At 37.8% G+C, this 24,084-nt stretch overlaps 1 protein-coding gene across 1 annotated transcript; it reads left to right on the forward strand.

Moving 5' to 3' along the window:
- The first annotated feature begins 6,964 nt into the window (after positions 1 to 6,964).
- HSPA13 (heat shock protein family A (Hsp70) member 13) lies at positions 6,965 to 21,401 on the forward strand. Its single transcript, XM_070406003.1, has 5 exons — positions 6,965 to 7,172; positions 8,920 to 9,260; positions 13,928 to 14,141; positions 15,923 to 16,090; positions 17,399 to 21,401. Exons 1-5 carry the CDS (start codon positions 6,989 to 6,991, stop codon positions 18,064 to 18,066), a joined length of 1,575 nt encoding a protein of 524 aa, XP_070262104.1. The 5' UTR covers positions 6,965 to 6,988; the 3' UTR covers positions 18,067 to 21,401.
- The last annotated feature ends 2,683 nt before the right edge of the window (positions 21,402 to 24,084 follow it).

Genomic DNA, 24,084 nt, shown 5'->3' on the forward strand with positions numbered 1-24,084 from the left:
TAGAATAGGAAATAAATTTCACAACAGGGGTGGGCAAAAGTAGGTTTACAGCTGTGAGTACATGAAACAGTTTATTCTTGTGTTATTATTTAGTTAGTATTATTATTTATTTGTATTATTTGTCTTATTATTGTTGTTATTATTATTTCATAGCCTTACTTATGATTTATCTTTTAGGTAATGATGGTTGGTACTTTTTCCCACATTTGTACATTACTATAAATTTCTGCTAACTGTAAGATATAAATATAAAGATAAATATGTAAGAAAAAAAAATGGGAGCATTGTTTAAATCTTAACTTGGGAAGGTCTTTCAATTCATGACATCAACCTTAGAAGCCATAAAAGTAAAGATTCAACAGCATAGGGAATATAGTTAATAATATTGTAATAACAACATATATGGCCAGGTGGGTACTTGAAACATTGTGGGGACCACTCTGTAAAGTACATGATTTATAACCACTATGCTGTGCATCTAAAACTAACACAGAATAATGCTGAATGTAAACTGTAATTGAAATGTAATTATAATAATAAGTAAAAATACAAATTGAAAACTTGATTATGTAAAAATTTTAAATTTAAATGTGACAAAAGACAGCATAAATAAAAATAAAATGAAATACTGGTAAAAGCCACTACAACATATAATTGAGAGTTTTGATATGAATACCAATAAGTATCTATAAAACAATAAATAAAATGACCAGCAACGTAATGAGTAAAGGATAGAAACAAAATAAGCATAAATTATAAGCATTAACAAAAATTATTAACATCACTAATAAATCTATAAATGTAAAAAAGAAACTGATGTAATCCCCCTATGAGATTAGCAATGCTTGACAATATGCAGCATTAGCCACAAGGCAGGAGGGATAGTGGCACATATCCTATATAATAAAAGGGTAATATGCAAATTGACCCTAATGGCCAAAAGACCAGGAACGACCGGTCACTATGACGTTCACTGACCACCAGGGGCCAGACACTCAATGCAGGAACTTCCCCCTGGCACGAGCCTCCTACAGTGCACTCCTACAGGGGGAACTCCACTCAGCCACAAGCCGGGCTGACGGTTGCAAGCACAGTGGCGGTGGCACGAGCCTCTCCTGCCTCCTCATCAGCGCTAAGAATGTCTGACATCCCCCGAGGACTCCCGGGCTGCCAGAGGGATGTCTGACTGACAGCTTAGGCCCGATCCCCCAGAGAGCGGGCCTAAGCTGGCAGGTGGACATCCCTTGAAGGATCCTGGGCTGCAAAAGGGTGCAGGCTGGGCTGAGGAACCCCCGAGTGGATGAATATTTGTACACTGGGCCTCTAGTCTATATATATAAAACCCTAATATGCAAATAGACTGAACAACGGGACAACCAAACAACTGAACAACTGTTCACTATGACATGTGCTGACCACCAGGGGGCACGTGTGGAACATGGCGGGCATCGGCAGCAGACCCCAGAGCGTGGAACATGGTGGGCATGGGCCACGGCGGATGGTAGAGCAGGTGAGCCAGGGCACCAGACCAAGGTGGGGCACTGGTTGCTGTCATTGGGGGTGAGCCTTTGGAGGTTACTGAAAATTCTTTGCTCCCGCATGCTGCAGTCCCACCCGGCACTCGCACCTGCTGCTGGCGCCAGAGCTGCCACTTGCACCGGCTGCCAGCACCCAGCACCAACCCCGATCGCTCGACGCCATCAGTGGGTGCAAGCGGTGGCTGCCAGCCCAGATAACTCCTGAGGGTTTCTCCACCTCCCCTGGCTCTTGAGGGGCGATCGGGTCAGCAGCCTCTGCTCGAACCTGCTGACGGCGCCAGTCCCACTCAGTCCTGCTACTGGTGCCAGCCCCAATGGCTCTGTGCCAGCAGTGGGTGCGAGTGGGGCCAGCACCGTCAATGCGTTGGAGTGGTGGTGGCAGGAGCAGGACTGCCGGCAGACAGGGGACCAAGGGCCACGATGGGAGGGGCCTGGCGGGGGCACAAAGGATGGGCTGAGACCCGCCCTTGTGCCCACTGCAGCCTCATGGCCCACAGTTCCTTTCAATGTACACAAATTCGTGCACTGGGCCCCTAATATTTACATAAAGGAGTACAAATTGGTACAACTTTTTGGAGGGCAAATTAGCAATATCTATCAAATTTCTGAATGTGTAAAGTTGTTGACATCTAGAAAATGATTATAGGAAAAAGGACAGATGTAGAAGAATTTCATTGCAGAATAATAACAGCAAAAAACTAGAAATAACAAGTGTCCAACAGTACACAAATACTCAATGTTTAAATAAATTATAGTATATTAGTGTACTAAAAAACTACATAACTATTAGACTGGAACAGAATTATATATAACAACATGGAAAGATAGCCAATATAGGTTGTTAATGGACATATGCAAATTACAGAACAATATATATATAATATGAGCACATTTCTGTTAGTAAAAATTTATAGCTGTTATATATGTCTATGCAGAAAAAATTCAAGAAAACACACCACATGAGGAAACTGGATTGTTTGAAAGGGAAAAGATTTCTTTCTAATTTTACATACTACTGCATTGTTTAAATATTTTATGAGCTATATAAAGAAAATGTTTTCAGCTGGCCTAAAAATTTAGAAAAAAATCACATAAAAAAGGAGAAATTTTGGGCACAGTATATTACACCTAGTTGTCTGAGGTCATCATCTGCATGAATAAAGCAACTCATTTCTAACATTTAAAATTCTTAAAGTAGATGGCAGTGAATAAAGGTAAAGCTATCTCCTAGAATATTGTAAAAGACAATTTTTAGGAAAATAGACAGCTAATGTTGCTAACAATATATTTAAAACAATCCTAAAATTAACCTAAAAGAGTCCTAAGTAGACTGCATTACAAGTATTATTTTCTGTATAGAAAATTTTGCCTATTATCAATTAAAATTCTTACTTTCATTTGAGTAAAAAATAGGCTGTGAACATTCCCCTTTAATACATGGAAGTGCATATAAATAAAGATAAAATAATATCAATAAATCCCAGTCTCCACCAAGGTAAATCTTTCTTTAAAGCAGTTATAACATAAAATTATATGACTATGCAGCAACTAGCTATTAAATGTCCTGATTCCTCTAAGTAGGCCTTGTTTGAACACTTCTGGTCAGTGGCTTCATTCTTCGAATCTGTGAGAAATGACCCCAGGAAGAATTCCTGCTCACTGATTCAGGTATCACCTTAATCCTACAATCACATGGAAATAAATTCTGCCAGAAAATCAGAGGAAACCAAGATGGCAGCATAGGTAAACACCGGAGTTTGCTGCCTCGCACAACCACTTCAAAAATACAACTAAAAGACGGAACAGACATCACCCAGAACCACAGGAAGGCTGGCTGAGTGGGAATTCTACAACTAGAAGGAAAGAGAAAAGCATACTGAGACTCAGAGGACGTGCAGTGTGGAAGTAAAATACTAAGGTACAGAGGTACACGCGAAGCAGGCTGGCGGCTGAGGGCGCGGTTGTCTTTTTCAATCGGGAGGGAGTCTCAGGCTCTGAGCTCCAGTTCCGGGTGAGTCTCAGGGGACCTAGACTCATACGGGAGAAGTGGGACTGTCTGGCATCAGTCGGAACTCGAGGGCAGCTTTCTCTCGGAGGTACTTGCAGCAATTGCTGGGACACTGAGAAGCGGGGCCTCTGAAGGCAGGACTGAGAGCAGCCATAACTGCTCGCTCCGCCTGCACTGTTGATCCCCTGGGACCTGCACCGCCCAAGCCTTGCACGGAGGCATTTGCTGGATAGCATCAGGCAGAGGCTAGATTAGCACCTCCCTAGAGCTCCAGAACAGAAGTTCTCCCACTGCAGACACAGCTGATTCTCACAGCCAATTGGCCTGGAGGTCAATCCCTCCCAGTGTTACTTACAACAATCAAGGCTTAACTACAATAAGACTGTGCACAAAGACCACAAGGGGGAGCACCAAGAGTGTCCTCCTCAGGTAATTGGGGAGGCTGAACCACTGGGCCCTAGAGGACACTTAGCACAGAAAACCACTTTATCAACACAAGGAAGCATAAAAAATGCAGAGACAAAGAAACAGGACACAAATGACAGAAATGGAGGAAAGCAAGCTGCTGGATATAGAGTTCAAAACCACACTTTTGAGGTTTTTCAAGAACTGTCTAGAAGCCGCAGATAAATTTAGTAAGACCCTCGAAAAGACTGGTGAGACCGCCGATAAATGTAGTGAGATCCTCAAGAAATCTAGTGAGACCCTCGATGTTGTGATAAAAGACCAACTAGAAATTAAGCATACACTGACTGAAATAAAGAATATTATACAGACTCCCAACAGCAGACCAGAGGAGCGCAAGAATCAAGTCAAAGATTTGAAATACGAAGAAGCAAAAAACACCCAACTGGAAAAGCAAAATGAAAAAAGAACCCAAAAATACGAAGATAGTGTAAGGAGGCTCTGGGACAGCTTCAAGCATACCAATATCCGAATTATAGGGGTGCCAGAAGAGAGAGAGCAAGATATTGAAAACCTATTTGAAGAAATAATGACAGAAAACTTCCCCTACCTGGTGAAAGAAATAGACTTACAAGTCCAGGAAGCACAGAGAACCCCAAACAAAAGGAATCCAAAGAGGACCACACCAAGATACATCATAATTAACATGCCAAGAGCAAAAGACAAAGAGAGAATCTTAAAATCAGCAAGAGAAAGAAAGTCAGTTACCTACAAGGGAGTACCCATATGACTGTCAGCTGATTTCTCAACAGAAACTTTGCAGGCCAGAAGGGAGTGGCAAGAAATATTCAAAGTGATGAATGCCAAGAACCTACAACCAAGAGTACTTTATCCAGCAAAGCTATCATTCAGAATTGAAGGTCAGATAAAGAGCTTCACAGATAAGAAAAAGCTAAAGGAGTTCATCACCACCAAATCAGTATTATATGAAATGCTGAAAGGTATCCTTTAAGAAGAGGAAGAAGAAGAAAAAGGTAAAGATACAAATTATGAACAACAAATACACATCTATCAACAAGTGAATCTAAAAATCAAGTGAATAAATAATCTGATGAACAGAATGAACTGGTGATTATAATAGAATCAGGGTCATAGAAAGAGAATGGACTGACTATTCTTAGGGGGGAAAGTGGTGTGGGGGATGCAGGAAGAGACTGGACAAAAATCACGCACCTATGAATGAGGACAGTGGGTGGAGAGTGAGGGCAGAGGGTGGGGTGGGAACTGGGTGGAGGGGAGTTATGGGGGGAAAAAAGAGGAACAAATGTAATAATCTGAACAATAAAGATTTAATAATTAAAAAAAATAAAGTGGGTTCTGAATTAAAAAAAAAAAAAAAATTCTGCCAGAAAATCAAATTAGCAGGAAACAATTCTCCCCTTTAGTTCAGTAAGACATGTACCAAATTTGCAATCTATGGAATTGTAAAATAATATATTTATGTTGGTTTAAGACACTAAATGTTTGAATCATGCCTTCTTTATAAGTATACTGAAATTATACTGAATAGTACTCATTGTAAACACATTATAAAAAAAATTTAAATACATAAAAGTGGAGAGATAATTATATACTAGAGGCCGGGTGCATGAAATTCGTGCACGTGGGGGGGGGGCGTGTCCCTCAGCCCGGCCTGCACCCTCTCCAATCTGGGACCCCTGGGGGATGTTTGACAGTTGGACATCCCTTTCACACTCTGGGACTGTTGGCTCCTAACTGCTCCCCTGCCTGCCAGCCTGACTGCCCCCTAACCGCTGCCCTGTCGGCCTGATCACCCACAACTGCCCTCCCCTGCCATGGCCAGCCTCCTCCGTGGGAGGTGGAGGAGACACCAGACCGGCCTCTTCCAGCCTCTTCCACATCACGGGACCGCAGGACCCCCCAGGCCTCACTGTGTGGAGCAGCCAAGGGCCCGCCTCCGCTGCGCGTGGGGCCATCTTGTGAGGACGTCCCAGCGAGGGTGTGAGGACCACTTAGGCTTTAATTAGTGTAGATATGAATCCCCACTAACCATAATTCTGCTTCAATAGCCATCAACACTTTGTTATACATTTGTAAGTCAACCAGTAAGCTTGTGGCAGTTTATTCTCCCAGCCGGCTGACCTGTTGTCAGCAGGGACTGTTTGGTTTGATCTCAGGTGAGGAAATAAATTTCAGTTCTCCAGGATCACAGTTCTTATGACCTGAACAGCCAAACACTCTGAAAAGGAGCCATGACGCATTACTTGTGACCACGTGGTGAGAAAAACCAGGTCTTTCATAGACTAGAACCTGAAAAGCACTTCAACTCGTCTCTGAAAGCTATTCCTGTAGCTTAGGACTGAATTCAAGAGAAAGCTAAGGTGTTTTGTTTTTCTTTTTTGTTTTTAATGGCCTACTTCAGCGTTAGCAATAGAGGAAATGTGTCCCTGCTCCCTTGAATAAATCGCCTTACCTGAAAATTTCTTGAATTTATTTAGCCCAAAACAAAAAAAGGCAGAGCTGATCATCTTAATTGGAGTTTCAGGACGCCGACTGCGCAGGGATCCTAGGGAGGCTACGCAGCGTTTGGGGAAAGACCATCTAGATAGAATCTACATCGCAGGGGAAGGAGCGCGCTTTAAAGGTGGACCGCACAAAGGCGGGAATCTGGCCTTAGGCCCCTCCCCCCAACACTCCCCACCCCTACACCCCCACAGATCCCCCCCGCCCCCCCCCCCCCCCGCACACACACAATAAGCTAGCGGTCCTCTCTGTCCCCTCCGGCGAACGGGGGGAAGCCCAAACTACACTTCCCAGAAAGGAAAGCGGTAGGGCGGTGCTAGAGAGACTTCATACCTCCGGTGGCCCGAGGTGCTTCCGGTTGGATGAGTAAAGTCCAGCCCCTCTACTTGACTCTCCTCCTCCTCAGCCCAATTGGCTCGGCAGTCCTTGCGTGGGAGGGCGGTTCTGTTGTCCCTGGCAGCAGTTGAATGGAGGTTCTCAGCCTCGCGACCTCATGGTAAAGAAAGTCCTTTCTCTGGTCCGACACGTAGCTTCCCTGGCCGCGTCAGAGCAAGAGAACTACATTTCCCAGGGGTCAGCGGGCCGCCCGGCGGCGTGGGGGCGGCGCCTCCCGTCTGGTACAGTCATCCCAAACCTCTTCGGCGGGACTGTGATGGCCGGAGAGATGACGATCTTAGGTCAGTGCTCCGGGGTCCCTGTCGCTGGTGTGGGCACTGACTAGAGCGTTTGTGGGGAGCCGGGTGGGTGGGGGTGATGGCCACACCCTCTAGATCCAGGTTGCGCAGCAGGAATGGCGCCGAAAAGGCGATTTAGAGGCGGGTTGGGGCTGTTCAGAGAGCCGCTTAGGAGTCGCCTCTAGGATGGCCCAGACCCGGTAGGCCCACCACGTAGGGCGGGCGGCATCCTTCTGCGTCCATCCCAGGGACATCAGGCCTGGGAGCAGTTCTTTCCAAAACAACGTCGATTTTGAATCGTACGTTGAGTTGGGGCCTTCGGACGTGCATCTCCAGCTCCCCTTTGTGGGAGGAGGAGCCCGCTGCGCCGGGCCGTGGGCCCCAGCGCGGCTGGGGTTGGAGAGCCAGGCCTCTGCGATGCGCCGCGCTGTGCTCGTTCTGCCAGTCCTGGTTAGAATTCCCCTCCCCGGACAAAGGGGATGAAGTGCTTCTGAAATTCTGCACGTAGGAGCGAGAGGAAAGTGGGCTGGGCACTTGGTTTCACTTGGTTGAATTATGTGTTCATGAGGATGAGCTAACAATTAGTAAAAACAGACTCCTACAGATTGACGTTTTAGGTCCTATGTAACATGACGACACAGGAGGTTAGCATAGCATCCTGAAACCAAATAACTCAATTGTAATATCCGAAGTGACACCTTTCTTCATCAGGCATTTGTCCATACTTGTTTTTCTCATCAGTTAGTAATTACTGAACACCTGCTGTTTGCTAGGAACCGTTCTTGGGGTAGGAGATACAACAGTGAGCAAAACCTGCCTGCAAGGAGCTTCCGCTTATGTTGCCATCAGGTTTACAGGACACAGGACACACTTTGATGCTTCTTCTCTAAATGCTACTTCTGATAGAAGTGTGTTCTTAATTGATATTTCAACCCAGAGAAAGTTCACTATGTTCTGTTATGAATTGACAGCTTAATCTCTAAGCAGCTTTCAAAACCGTTTTTCTCCAATTTATCGATTTCATGTTGTTTAAAGAAAAAAGGAGATAAAGGGATAAATACTTTAAAAAAATATTTTATTGATTTTTACAGAGAAGAAGGGAGAGGGATAGAGAGTTAGAAACATCAATGAGAGAGAAACATGGATCAGCTGCCTCCTGCACACCTCCTACTGGGGATGTGCCTGCAACCAAGGTACATGCCCTTGACCGGAATCGAACCTGGGACCCTTCAGTCTGCAGGCTAATGCTCTATCCACTGAGCCAAACCGGTTAGTGCAGGGATAAATAATTTTAGCCTTATAATAAGAGAGGTTTTGCTGTGGAAATTTTAATAATGGAGTTTCTTTTTAATAATGATAACTAAAGCTAATTTTATAAAGCTATAAAATCAAGTATCAGTTGACCAAGAAATTGGATTATATCTAATTTGCTCCAGAAGAATGAGTTTTCCTGTCAGTGTCAGTACAATTGTTATTGAAATGTTTTTACTTTTTATTCCTTTTATCCACCCATGTGAAATAGACGAATAAGTTTTTTTGTTTTTCTTTTTACCTCCTTTTAAGTGCTGTCAATTTACAGTGTGAAAAACTTGATGTTTGAGAGAAGTGTTACCATTAGTATTATAAAAGAAAATATTTTGAGAGTGTATTTTTTAGTCTTGTTTCAAAGAGAGATATTAAAGGGACTTTAATAATTTAGCTTATTGTACCAGTTTGATAAGACATATATTTTAATCTGCTTGTATTTCAGGATCAGCTGTCTTGACTCTCCTGTTGGCTGGCTATTTGTCACAACAGTATTTACCATTGCCTACTCCTAAAGTGATTGGCATTGACCTTGGCACCACCTACTGCTCTGTTGGGGTGTTTTTTCCTGGCACAGGCAAAGTAAAGGTCATTCCAGATGAAAATGGCCATATCAGCATACCCAGCATGGTGTCTTTCACTGACCATGATGTTTATGTGGGATATGAAAGCTTAGAGCTGGCAGATTCAAATCCTCAGAACACAATATATGATGCCAAAAGATTCATAGGCAAGATTTTTACCCCAGAAGAGCTGGAGGCTGAGATTGGCAGATACCCATTTAAGGTAAGTAATTAAGCTAAAATCTATTTTAATTTTAGATCAGATTATTGTTTCAAACATATGCTTTGGCAACAAGTTATAAAACTTTTTATTTCAACTGACTCAATTTGCATGGAAGTTATTGTATAACAAGCAATTTCATGGCAGCTCCAGGGTGAGTTAATTCAGTGGCTCCACAGTGCTGTCAAAGACTTAGCATCTTATATTCTTGCTCTGCCATCCTTAGAATGTCACCTAAGTCTTTCATTGTAGCAGGAAGGCTAAGGAAGCCCCATGTACCATGTGGATGGATGGTTATATTCTCTGCATAACTATACACATATTGAGTGTATACATACTTGTATATGTAAAAAATATCAAATTAGGCATTCTGTTTTATGAGTTGTTTGAAACTTATCAACATGTCATGGCCAATTAGTCAATACATTCACATCATTATCCTTCATGGTTTCATGGAATGACCATTCAAGTACTTAATTACCCAGTTTTTATCAGAATAAATTTTATTTTTTCCCTGGTTTCCCACTAATGTTAGAGCTTCAGTAAGTATCCTTTTATATATATCTCTTTACATTTCTCTGATAACTTCCTAAATTTGAATTCTAGAAGTAGAAATTGATAGGTCAAATGCACACATGTGTTGAGGCTTTTGATTTATATTGACAAATTATGCACCGAAAAGGTTATATGCTCTTAACTACTGTTTTATAGAGTGCCTGTATCTTCACTAGTTATTTTAATCTTTGCCAATAGAAAAGTAAAAAGTGATAGCTTGCATCAATTCCTATTATTTCTAGTGAGGTCAGAGTTAAAAATTACTTTCTTCACATTTTTATTTTCTTTAGTGACCCATTTCTTGTTCTTTGTCCTATTTTGGGGGGGTGGAGGGTGTTTTATCTTTTCTGATGTCATGAAATACATTTGTGATATGTTTTCAGTAGTTTTTCCCTTTTTTCCTGATGACATAATTTTGTTTTTGAGCAGTTAAGAGTATCAATTTTTTATGTAGTAAAATTGTCTCTTAATGTGTTAAAATGGTTTTGTACTCTTATTGTGCTTACAATGGTTTTCCAATCCTATCCTTTTATTTATTTATTTTTCTAATACTTCTATATGAGTATTTTTTAGGTTTGGATTTTGCTGGGGGTTTTTTCTTTTAAACATTGAAATGTTTATTCCATGTAGTGTTTTTCTTGTATATGTAATACAAAGTGGGATTTTAAATGATAGGTTTTTAAATACTAGATAGTTATATCAGTATTGCTTATTTGAATCCATCCATAAAAATTCTCAATTTTTCAATCTATTTCAAAGTAGAAAAAATTCTCCATGCATTTCTTAAGTTTCTTTTTTAGTTTCTTAGGAAACTTTATTAATTTATAATCTTATGCAATGATAAAATAATATAAAACTATAAATTTTCTTCTAAGTTATAGTTTGAGGTATATTATTTACTGATCAATAGTTACGTTTTTTTCATTTTTTGTCCATGAGTTTCTAAGTAATCTGATTCTGTTGTTGTTTCTGTTTCATGTGGGCTCTGACAGTACTGGTGTCTTTGAACCTAATTTTAATAGTGTCTGTAGCTTGCTTTTGTATTCATCATATAGGTTTCTTGATTGAAACCTAGATATATAGTCTAGAACAGTGGTTTTCAACCTTCCTAATGCCGAGACCCTTTAATACAGTTCCTCATGTTGCTACTTCATCAGGAACTGTATTAAACCATAAAATTATTTTCGTTGCTACTTCATAACTGTAATTTTGCTACTGTTATGAATCGTAATGTAAATACCTTATATGCAGGATGTATTTAGGCGACTCCTGTGAAAGGGTTGTTCGACCCCCAAAGGGGTCGCAACCCACAGGTTGAGAACCGCTGGTCTAGAATCACTGGGGTTAATACTCTTATAACTCAGAACAGACTAATTCTCTTTACTGTTGATGTTAGTGCAGTCTTCTTGGTGAATCTAGGATAGAATGTTTTAGAATTAATCTAGTTTTTTAAATGGAAACTACATTAGCAGGGATATTGAGCTAATACATATTTTCATGGATACAAGAATGTAACTGATATTTGATTTTTGGCTAAGAACATAATGAAGTACTAAAATTATTCTTGCTGATATGTACCAGAACATTCTTTCAGTTATCTATTAATTTTGGAACAACTTAATTTTAAGAGAAAAAAAAAAAGATCCTTAGTCACATACATAATTTAGCAACTATTATTCCTTATATTTCATCATCCATTTTTTCTTTAATTTAACAGATATATATATAGAGAGAGAGAGAATCTTTTATGTTCCAGCTATGTGCTTAGTGATGAATGTTATTTTTCTGTTATCAAAAAACTATGATGTGGATTAATTTTATAGATTTTAAAGTATAACTTTATAACCTCTAATTATAATAAATGTACTTGGTACATTACAAATGAATTTTGTGACCTTGTAAAGGTAAAGGTAAGTTTTGATTAAAGTCCAGTGTGTGTGTGTGTGTAAGTTTATATGTATGTATGTGTATATATGCTTTTACACTCTTTGCAAATCTTATTCACAGGGTTTTTTTATTGTTTAAAGTATTACGTATGTCTCCTTTTTCCCCAATTGACCACTCCCTGGCCACTCCCAGGACAAGCCCCCACTGCCCCAGTGTCCTTGTCCATTGGTTATGCTAATATGCACGCATACAAGTCCTTTGGTTGATCTCTTACCCCTCCCCCCCCCCATCCCTACCCTCTCCTGCCTTCCCTCTGTGGTTGGATGGTCTGTTCAGCGTTTCTCCTGCCTTCCCTCTGTGGTTGGATGGTCTGTTCAGTGTTTCTTTGTTTCTGGATCTATTTTTGTTCATCAGTTTATGTTGTTCATTATATCCCACATATGAGTGAGATCATGTGATATTTATCTTTCTCTGACTGGCTTATTTCACTTAGAATAATGCTCTCCAAGTCCATCCATGTTGTTGCAAATGGTAGAAGTTTCTTCTTTTTTTATAGCAGGTAGTATTCCATTGTGTAGATGTACCACAGTTTTCTAATCCACTCATCTGCTGATGGGCACTTAGGCTGTTTCCAGATCTTAGCTATGGTGAATTGTGCTGCTATGAACAGAGGGGTGCATATGTCCTTTCTGATTGGTGTTTCTTATTTCTTGGGATATATTCCTAGAAGTGGGATTACTGGGTCAAGTAGGAGTTCCATTTTTAATTTTTTGAGGAAACTCTATACTGTTTTCCACAGTGGCTACACCAGTCTGCATCACCATCAGTGCAGGAGTGTTCCTTTTTCTCCACATCCTCGCCAGCAGTTGTCCTTTGTTGATTTGTTGATGATAGCCATTCTGACAGGTGTGAGATGGTACCTCATTGTTGTTTTGATTTGCATCTCTCCCCGGTGATTAGTGACTTTGAGCATGTTTTCATATGTCTCTTGGCCTTCCTTATGTCTTCTTTTAAAAAGTGTCTATTTAGGTCCTTTGCCCATTTTTTGATTGGATTGTTTATCTTCTTTTTCTTAAGTTGTATGAGTTCCCTGTAAATTTTGGAGATTAAGCCCTTATCAGAGATAGCATTGGAAAACATGTTCTCCCATGTAGTGGGCTTTCTTGTTGTTTTGTGGATGGTTTCTTTTGCTGTGCAGAAGCTTTTTCATTTTGATGTAGTCCCATTTGTTTATTTTCTCCTTAGTTTCCATTGCCCTAGTAGCTGTATCGGTAAAGATATTGCTATGACATATGTCTGATATTTTGCTGCCTATGGAGTCTTCTAAGATTTTTATGGTTTCCCGCCTAACGTTTAAGTCCTTTATCCATTTTGAGTTTATTTTTGTGTATGGTGTAAGTTGGTGTTCTAGTTTCATTTTTTGCATATGTCTGACCAATTTTCCCAACACCATTTATTGAAGAGGCTGTCTTGACTCCATTGTATGCTCTTGCCTCCTTTGTCAAATATTAATTGAGCATAAGGGCTTGGGTCTATTTCTGGGTTCTCTGTTCTGTTCCATTGGTCAATATGTCTGTTCTTGTACCAGTACCAGGAAGTTTTGAGAACAGTGGCTTTATAATATAGCTTGATGTCTGGTATTGTGATCCCTCCAACTTTGTTCTTCTTTCTCAGGATTGCTGTGGCTATTTGGGATCTTTTTCATTCCATATGAATTTTTGGAGAGTTTGTTCTAAGCCTGCGAAATATGTCGTTGGTATTTTATTATTTTTATTTATTTATTTTTTAAGATGTAGAGAGTTTTATTTTTTTAAACATATTTGTATTTATTTTAGTGAGGAAGGGAGAGGGAGAGAGAGAAACATCAATGATGAGAGAGAATCACCAATCAGCTGCCTCCTGCATGCCCCTAAATCGGGATCCAGCCCACAACCCCAGCATGTGCCCTGACCGGGAATCGAACCGTGACCTCCTGGTTAATCGGTCAACGCTCAACCACCGAGCCAAACTGGCCAGGCTGCCATTGGTATTTTAATGGGGATTGCATTGAATCTGTAAATTGCTTTGAGTAGTATGGACATTTTGATGATGTTGATTCTACCAGTCCAGGAGCATGGTATATTCTTCCATTTCTTTATGTCTTCCCCTATCTCTTTTTTCAGTGTCCTGTAGTTTTCCGAGTACAGGTCTTTTACCTCCTTAGTTAAGTTTATTCCTATTATTCACAGGTTTTAAACAAAAATGGAATGGTTGAGTTTTCTGTGACAAGTAATGAGACCATCACCGTTTCCCCAGAATATGTTGGCTCTAGACTACTATTGAAATTAAAGGAAATGGCAGAGGAATATCTTGGAATGCCAGTTGCCAACGCTGTTATTTCTGTACCAGCAGAATTTGATTTAAAACAGAGAAATTCAACAATTGAAGCTGCTAACCTTGCAGGTAATATTACCCTTGCCTGAGTTACATTTTTATCAAAATTTTCTGAGGCTGAAAATTTTCTATAGTAAGATGTATCCCTTTGCAAACCACCTAACTAACTAAGCACATAAACTATATGTCAGGTAAATTAGATGGATTTTGATATAAGTTTGCAAATGATAATTAAGAAAGTCTATAGGACAATATAAAATATATAACTGACAACAACCAGTCAGGCACATGACAAACGCTGCAAGATACCGTGGACACATGTTAGAAACGAGTTTTTTCTTTTAAACTTTCTTTAATGTTAAGACAAATGTAATGTTTTTTAAAAGTCTTGAGGTGGGGGAGAATTCATTTAACACCATTCAACAAATCTGAGTGTCTCAATATATATAGTATCTGTTCTCATGGAATTTATATTGAAAAGTTATATCCCTTATATAAATATAAATCTGAACTATATAAACAGACAAATCCTAGTGCTCGTGGACCTTATATTCTACTAGAGGGAAACTCAAAATCAGCACAAAGGTAAGTATATTATGGGGTACTTAATATACTTGTTAAGTATTTCTCACCTATAGCATTATTGAGGTTTTGAGCTGGATAATTCTTTCCTGTGGAGGACTGTCCGATGTACTATAGGATATTTTGCAGCATCCCTAGCCTCTACTTACCAGATGCTAATAGAACCCTCACCACCTAAGGGGTGACAATCTTTTTTTTCTCCAGATATTACCAAATGTCCCTGGAGGAGTAAACTGGCCTCTGGTAGGAAACCTAGATAAAAAAATCTGAAAGTAACATCCTATGGGGGGAAAAAAATAAAAAAGGTTAGAGAATAGGGGGTCTTGCAGGTTTTAAAGAGAATGGTCAGGTAAGCCTCATTGAGAAAATAACATTTAAGCAGATTTAAGAGAAGCAAGGTAGATAGCCAAGGAAATAGGGGAAGTATGTTGCAGGAGAGAGTGAATGGCCAGTGGGGAAGCCACAAAATGGGAATTTGCTATTAAGAAGATAGTACATTAGCCAGTGTGGCCAGGACAGAGTGAGTGATGAAGTCAGAGAACTAAGGTGAAGGGTATTACGATCTCTGAATAAATTCTGAAGAGTCTGAATAGTTTTATGGCTCTTGATACAGAAAGCCTTCTTACTTTCCAGACCACTCGTGTGGCAGTTAGTTTAAAGCAGGAATTTTGCTCAAGGAAATCTGATCCTTTGCCTGCACATCGACAACAAATCAAAATCAGATTAGCTGTATTTTTTAGATTCACATTTGAGGGTCTTATATTTTAAGTACTCTTTAAAAGTATAATTATAGCTATTAGAGCATCTCATCTAGATTTTTAAAATTATTTTCTGTTTATTCATCTTTCATTTTTAACAGAAGAGCACAGTAAACTTATCTCATTTCCATAGCAGTTTGTTATGATATATAATGATTAAAGTTTTATTGCTCATAAATTCCCAAGTAAAATATGACAATGAGAAGAGCCTCAGAATTTTTTTTAAATGAAGTATGAATTAAGAATAGAATATATATTCCACTGAATCTGGGTCTTTATTTTATTCTATTATAATCTTTTAGAATAATTTTAATGATACCTATTTAGAGGAACAATAACATTATGTTAGTTTTATTGGGTTTATGACTGTTCTTTCTCAGTATTACTGAGTGGAGTTTTTTGTACCAGCAGAATTTGATCTTTAGAAGACACTAACGTGAGGTTGAGTGAGATTGAATTTCTTAATTGTGTCTTCTCATGAGCTATTCTTTCCTCCAACGCATCTTACAGGACTGAAGATCTTAAGGGTAATAAATGAACCCACAGCGGCAGCTATGGCCTATGGTCTCCACAAGGCTGATGTCTTTCACGTCTTGGTGATAGATTTGGGCGGAGGAACTCTAGATGTGTCATTACTGAATAAACAAGGAGGAATGTTTCTAACCAGGGCAATGTCAGGTAAGAAAAATATAGAGAGAGTTAAAGAGGTTTAGACACATTAGCATATCTAATGTGTGAAGTGTTTAATTTTTTTTCAGTATTCTTTGACTTTATTTTGGTAATCTGTATATGTAATTTTATGCCTCCATTTATATGTATTTACAAAACTTGACTGTGCATCCTATAAGTCAGATGAATAGACTGCCAGTGGTAGCTCACTGAGCCAACGCTTTTCATGGCTATGGTAAAGGGAACAGAAGGAAAGAAATTCTTTTAAAATGAAGTGTGATCAGTTGATTTCACTAGGTAATCTGTTTCACAAAATAGATATCTTTAGTATTCTTTAGGAAGTGATAGGATTTTGCATTCTAAATCTTTTTAAAAGGTTTTTGTTTTAATTTAGCATAAGGGATGAATAAGCCTGTTTGAAAAGTGGAGCTGTAAGTTATAAGTAGTCTAACTTCTGCATTTGACTTCCTCCTAACTGGACTCTCTTTAGAATGAAGTTTAGTGCTGGGGATTTATATTCTATTACTCTTTTCTTTTTAAGTTATTTTTTTTTCTGCTTTTCAGCTCTTAACCATACAAGCAAAGGATTTTTTTTTTTTTTAAGATAAAATGCCTGTTGGTACGTTTTAATTATAAGAAGGACTTTCTTCTTAGGAAGTGTTTCTAAATTGTTACTTAAAAGCCTATCTGTGTTCTCAATCTATTTTCTGAAAAAACTATTTCATATCATTAAGAGATACTTCCTTTTACATCATTTAAAAAAATTAACCCAGATGTGTACTGTTGTTGTTTCTTGTTTTTTGTTTTTGTTTTTGGGTTTTGTTTTTTTTATAAGTAGGAATATAGCCAAAGGAGAGTATTGGTAATTTCCTGGGGCTGGGATGTGGAAAGGCATAGAGGGTTTTTTTTTGTTTTTTGTTTTTTTTGTTCTTAGGAAAGGAGAGAGAGAGAAAAACAACATGATGTGAGATAGAAACATCAATTGGCTGCCTCCTGCACACACCCGAACGAGGGATCGAACCTGCAACCTGGGTACATGCCCTGACTGGGGCAGGGAATGGAACCCGCCACTTTCTGATGTACAGAACATTGCTCTACATCAGCCATGGCTGCACTGTTTTGTTCATAGTACGCATTCGAGTTAAAGTCATCTCAACCCTGTTATTTTTAATCATTCTTTGTATGAATAAAATCTTAATATCTTCAATACAGACTTTGTTACTCCAATAAAATTATATTTATACATACATGCTGAATAAGTACATGTATATACACATATATGAATAACTATAATATAAACTTTTATTTTTAACTTAGGAAACAATAAACTTGGAGGACAGGACTTCAATCAGAGATTGCTTCAGTACTTATATAAACAGATCTATCAAACATATGGCTTCCTACCCTCTAGGAAAGAGGAAATTCACAGATTAAGACAAGCTGTGGAAATGGTCAAATTAAATCTGACTCTTCATCAATCTGCTCAAATGTCAGTGTTACTAACGGTAGAGGAAAAGGACAAGAAGGAAACTCCGAGTAGTGACACTGAACTGTCAAAGGACAGACTGTCCCCAGCAGATGGCCACCATGTGAGCAGCATGTTTGGAGCTGGCCTTTCTGAAAAGAAAAGTGGAGAAAGTCAGGTTTTATTTGAAACAGAAATATCACGGGAGCTCTTTGACACCCTAAATGAAGATCTCTTCCAGAAAATACTGGTACCCATTCAGCAAGTATTGAAAGAAGGCCACCTGGAAAAGACTGAAGTTGATGAGGTGGTTTTGGTTGGGGGCTCTACTCGTATTCCTCGAATCCGTCAAGTCATTCAGGAGTTCTTTGGAAAGGATCCCAACACGTCTGTAGACCCTGACCTGGCAGTGGTGACGGGAGTGGCTATCCAAGCAGGGATTGATGGAGGTTCTTGGCCTCTTCAAGTCAGTGCTTTAGAAATTCCCAATAAGCATTTACAAAAGACCAATTTCAACTGAATTTTGGAAGAATGATTATTTGTGATCTTATCAGACCACCTCCTCAAAAAAAAAAGTGTCTAAACTATCTCAAAAATTTACCTAAAAGGCAACATTTAGATATACAAAATTTACATAACATTTGTTTTAAGATTTAATGTGACCATATTGATCCTGTTTGATTTTGGAGAGGTCCCATTCCTGAAATACTTCTAAAATGATAGAAGAGGAGCATGGATGGCTATATTTTCTGGATTGTGGAAGTAGATAACCATATGCACTTAAAATTGTTTTCTGTGAACATTGTCTACTGCCAATTAATTTACTTGATTATCACATGTAACTAATAATTTGAACTATACTTGAAGGACAGTGTGGATGTCAGGTATTAGCATTGGCTGGGAGATAGAAGTATTAATATAAGCTATATATGTGATATTCAATAATTGCCATATTATATAACAAAATTACTTTCACAGATTCAGTACCCCATTATGTATCTATTCATGTAATCTGCATTCTCCAGATTTTTAAAATATATTCACTGGATATTTTTCTCTTTCTGAAATAGCTATAGATTTATTCAAATGTTCCAATACTAGATAGTAGAAAATACCCAATTTATATATTCTAGTTCCTTTATCTGCTGTGCATCATTCGCTGCTTAGATTTCCATGATTCTGCCTGGTTAGCAAACAATGGGGAGTTTTTAATAGCCTTTTTAAAATACATTCATGTGACAAAACCATCGTTACTGTCAGTTTTTGTTATTCAAGATTTTTGCAGGCATTGATAAATAGCAGGAATTAGCTACAGTATTTGTTTTATGTTTTTGTTTTGATTCTTTGCTTATTTTCAGTTAGTCCTGGGTAATGTAGCTGGTATCCGATTCAGTTTTACTGAGATTTTTCCCCATATTTAGTTTTGAATGAGGAAAAATATGCTCACTTATAAAAACCTTGCTATTATTTCCTACTGTCATTTTAAAATAGTCACACTTGGACAATTTTTAGCCTTAAGGTTAGTGTATGAAAAGATAAAAAGATCCATGGATATTGGAAGTAATGTGGAAATCTAATATGGAAGGCAATGTGAAAAATTTCTACCAATCAGCATTAGTAGCAGTTTTGTTTTGGTCTATTTCCTTTTAGGAAAGCTACAGGGACCAAGAAAGAAAATATAGCAGTTTTGTTTCTGTGATGCTCATATTTTTTCCTTCATATCATTATGAAAAAATTATATTCTGGTCAATATTTTTGTTAAATTTTGTCTGCTTTATCTATTGTTGAATTTGACAGGATGTTGAATTTTCAGTTACTGAAAAAGAACTGAGTAAACTCATTTCAGGAACATCAGAACATTTCAACTTCTCAATAAAAAGCTAAATGTTAACACTTTTTTGCAGATCTATAAAACTTCCTTAGCAATGAAATTTCAAACACTTTGTGTACAGAAAATGTCTGAAGTAGATAGAAAAATATAAAATGTTTGTTGATGTATTTTATTTTAGAACTAATGGAGAAATGCCAAAGATGAAACCTTCACTGCATTATGAAAATATTCAAGTGTTCTCTTGGACTTCATATAAATCTTTAATAGATTTTAAAACTGAAAACAATCTTTTTATGCAGCTCTTTAAAGTGTTCAATTTCTCAAAATCTCTACATACAGAATCAGCTTTAACCTAAAGCATTTTAAGATATTTTTAAAACTTGAATTTCTCCAAAATAAGAGATAGTTTAGGACAATCTGATAATATTTTTTTAGAGGAAACAATTTGCAAAATAGGGCAATGAATCTCATACTCTAAAATTGGAATTTAAATAACTTGATTGTGTCTGAAAATTATGATGGCAGTGTTGGAATTGGGGCAATAGTTTAGCATATTCTCTAGTATAGTTTCAACTTTAAAAGATGAAGTAATGTCTGTCTTCAGTCATTTTAGCAGGCTATATATAGACGACATCAATGTAGCTTATTTAAAAGATAAAAATGGATTCTGAAAGTGATCATTTATGTATAACAATCTGAAGACATTCTTCATAAACATTACATTTTAGCTATACAACTAGCTAGTGTTTTTTGAGGTATATAACTTTTAAAATATTAGATGTCTTGTATAATTAGATTATGTGAATGAGTAATTTATTTTGTATCAGGAATGTTTTGGTACTGTGTTTTCACTCAAACCACTGATGTATCTACGGATATTACTGTGTAACATGTATTGTACATAACAGATTGTGCCTCTTAAATTTGTGTGTATACAGGTCATTCATATTTTAATGTAAATAAATATGACTTTGCAGTTTGTTTTAAGCTATACTCTATTTTTTCCATTTAGGACTAGACCTGAGTCCTTTTCTGAGGTATATAAATAAGAAAGGAAGTGGGGTTAGAGCTGACCTGGCATGTGACCTCAACAGCTGTTTCCTAGTTCCCTGCATCCTGGTTGTCTCTGCAACTGCTTGCTTTTCTGCTTATTTCCCTGACTTAGAAGTATATTATATAAACACTGTCCATAATTCTGAATACCTGTTCACGAGTCCTAACTGTAGTGGAGCCAACACCTAAACTAATCTAATTGGTTAATAAATAATCCTGTATGGTAGGCTACTGTAATCCTTTGGTTGATGGTTAATACTTATAATTTTCGAATAAAGTTTGATCATTTTTTGTACAAAAAAAACTATTTTTTAGAGAAGTTTATTAGATTACTGTAGTCTTTTCAAGTGAGCCCTTAAATATAGTAGACTTGACTATCTTCATTGCTAATTCCTGTGATTCCTTCATGGTTATTTTAACTACCATTACTCAAATATATGAGGAAATATAGGGACATTTTCGTATTTATTTCATTTAACACGTATACAGTTCCTCATTGGGATAGGCAGCCTCTAATGAGGCTTCTCATGAACCCAACCTCCCAGCAAGATTTGACGACTCACTGCTAATGATCAGAATAGGGCAGAAGTGCTTGGGATGTCACTTCTGAAACTAGATTATAATAAGACTGGTTTCTCTGTTGGACGCATGCACTCTAGCTTGCTGTAAAGAAGACCAGGCTATTCTGCTGGTGAATACAGACAGGGAAGAAGCCCTGGAATATGAGAGTCATATGTATGTGAACAGGCACCCAGCTAATACCACCTTCCAGCTATGTGAGAGCCTGACCCCTCTCTAGGCAGAGCTCCAGATGATTCAGCCACAGTTGAAATTTGAATGTAATCTCATGAGAGATCTTAAAGCAGAATCGCCTAGCTAAGTGGTTTCCAGATTCCTAATTCATGTAAACATAATACATTTTTGTTTTAAGCTACTATTTTATTAATTTGTTTTTCAGCAATAGATAATAGAGTGTTTACTATGTACCAAGACTGTTCTAAATATGTTAGTAATACTAACCAATTTCGTTTTATTTTCACAAATTCATGAGTAGATGCTATTATTATCCCCATTTTCAGATAGGGAAATTAAAAGCATGGATCTAATTTCCCTAGGATTATTCAGCTAATAAGTAGAATCATGATTCATTTCCAGTCAGTGCTTAACCCCAATACTGTGCTTCCTTAAACAATCCATAATACACTCCTATAGTACTTTTTCTGTTCAGTACTAAACTGTTGGATGGTATCCATGAAAGACCGTTCATTTACTAGATGTTAAAATTGAAGGTTTAGTGTTATTTAATCCTTTCCATTTCTGACAAGCAAAGATTTTATAAATAGAAAATAGAGATAATAGTACTACTTTGTTGGGTTTTTGTGAGTATCTGGCACATAGAAAATGCTAAATATTACAAATGGATGGAAATGGTAGAAAGATAAGGAAATGAACAAAGAAGCTCAGTGACTTGCCAATTTTTCATGGGATTGTAAGAAAATGCCAGAACAAAATTGGTTAATATTTTACGATATTCTCAAGATCCTGATTCCCTGGGTCTAAAATTTCTGTAAGTTATTGAGAATTCTCCTGATAAAATATGAAAGAAAATAAATTTGACTTGGTAAAACATTTATTTACTTGTGTAAAGAAGAAATAGTTTGCCTCACATTAAGTTTTTTGGATGTCAAAGCAGGAACAAATGGAGCATGTTTTACACTCATTAACTATTTGGTTTACCTAAAATATTTCAAATTATATAGTACTTGTAACTTTATAACTATATGTTACTGTATATTTATTTATATATAAAGCACATAAAGACACATTTTTCCTGTTGAGTTCATCCGGTCACATTAAATTTTCTAACATGGATCATATAGTAATGGAAACTGGAAACTGAATGTGCTATTACTTGTAAGGACTAACCCTCCTTTGTCTCCTAAGTTGCTAATATAATATTGTCACAATAATAAAGACTTTGTGGCAAAAAGTAGTTTTGGCAGACCCTGCTAAATGCTATTGCAATATATTTTCTAATCCTTCTTCTAGAACCCAGTTTTTTTGGAGCAGGAACAATCTACTTCTTTATAACTCTTTCCCAGCTTCTTTTGCAACTAAGTATAGCTACATGACATAATTCTGACTGCTGAGATATAAGCATAAATTACTGGGTAGAAACCATAGGGTTTGTTTTTTTTTTAAGTTTACACATTTGGATAATACAAACATCTTCTCACCATTCCTTTCTTCTTGGAATGCAGACATGATGCTGTAAGATAAAGCAATGAGATTGCAATGACCAACCAGCAGACATGCTCTGGATGGTGGAGCAAAGGATAGAAGCAGCCCAGTGGGGTTATGGAGCTACTCTAGCCAACTTTGTCCTCTCTACCTTAGGACTTCTTTCTACCTGAGAAAATAAGCCCCTTATTTGTTTACATTTCTTTTTTTGTTTGGTTTGGCTTTCTTCCTTCCGTGTTTAAACTTCTGACCCTAATTTTGTGGTTATAATTTGGTTAAATTGTCATTTGTTGAGCTTCTGCTTCTATCCAAGATGGAATAAAAAGGAAATAATCCAACTAAATAATCAGATAATATATAAAACAAGTTTGCAAGACCATACACATTCGTGACAAACATTAATTCTTGTCTATTACTGCTGCAAAATTATAGATATGACAATACAGGAAAGCAGGAGGCTATTCTGTAATACCTGGAAAAGGTTGTACTATTGCTCAGGAGAGAGAACGAGAAGCAGATGCTCAGAGGAAATCAGCAGTGACTGAAGTTGCATTAATATGTATGATTAGTTCCCGTTGAACTCCACCCTCACACATTCCAGATCATCATTTTAGGCTCACTCTCTGATCACATTACATTTTCTACTATGTATATGAGTTGAAAATAGCAATAAACCAAAAATTATTCACAAGTGTAGTAATAATGACATGAGTTTTATAAACATGAATTAAAAAATTGATCCTATGTCAGTTCCCTTGGCACATAAAGAATGCATGTGTTGCCCTGACTGGTTTGGCTCAGTGGATAGAGAGTCGGCCTGCGGACTGAAGTGTCCCAGGTTCCATTCTGGTCAAGGGCATGTACCTTGGTTGCAGGCACATCCCCAATAGGGGGTGTGCAGGAGACAGCTGATCGATGTTTCTCTCTCATCGATGTTTCTAACTATCCCTCTCCCTTTCTCTCTGTAAAAAATCAATAAAATATATATTTTAAAAAAAAAAGAATGCATGTGTCACTTCTAAATGTTTTGGAGCAGAGGTTTTTCAAAATTTTCACAAACATTTTTCAATTTATGAACTAATTTTACACATTGCCTACATGATTATTTATTAATTTTATTTTTTATCTTATTTTATTGTTGACAGTATTACAGATGTCTTCCATGTTCTCCCTTTTTGCCCCTCACCACCCAACTCCTATCCCACCCCAGGTCTCCTTCCCCATGCTATTGTCTCTGTCCATGGGTTATGCATATATGCATACTAGTATATGTTGTTTGGTTAATCTCTTCCTGTCCCCTACTCTTAACCCCTCTCCCACTGAGTTTCGTTATTCTGTTCCATGCTCCCATACCTCTGGACATATTTCATTCACGAGTTTATTTTGTTCTTTAGATTCCACTTAAAAGTAAGA

This window comes from Myotis yumanensis, unplaced genomic scaffold (assembly GCF_028538775.1).
Source record: "Myotis yumanensis isolate MYYU_CA2020_CCGP unplaced genomic scaffold, mMyoYum1.0.hap1 SCAF_2, whole genome shotgun sequence".
Lineage (NCBI taxonomy): Eukaryota > Metazoa > Chordata > Mammalia > Chiroptera > Vespertilionidae > Myotis > Myotis yumanensis.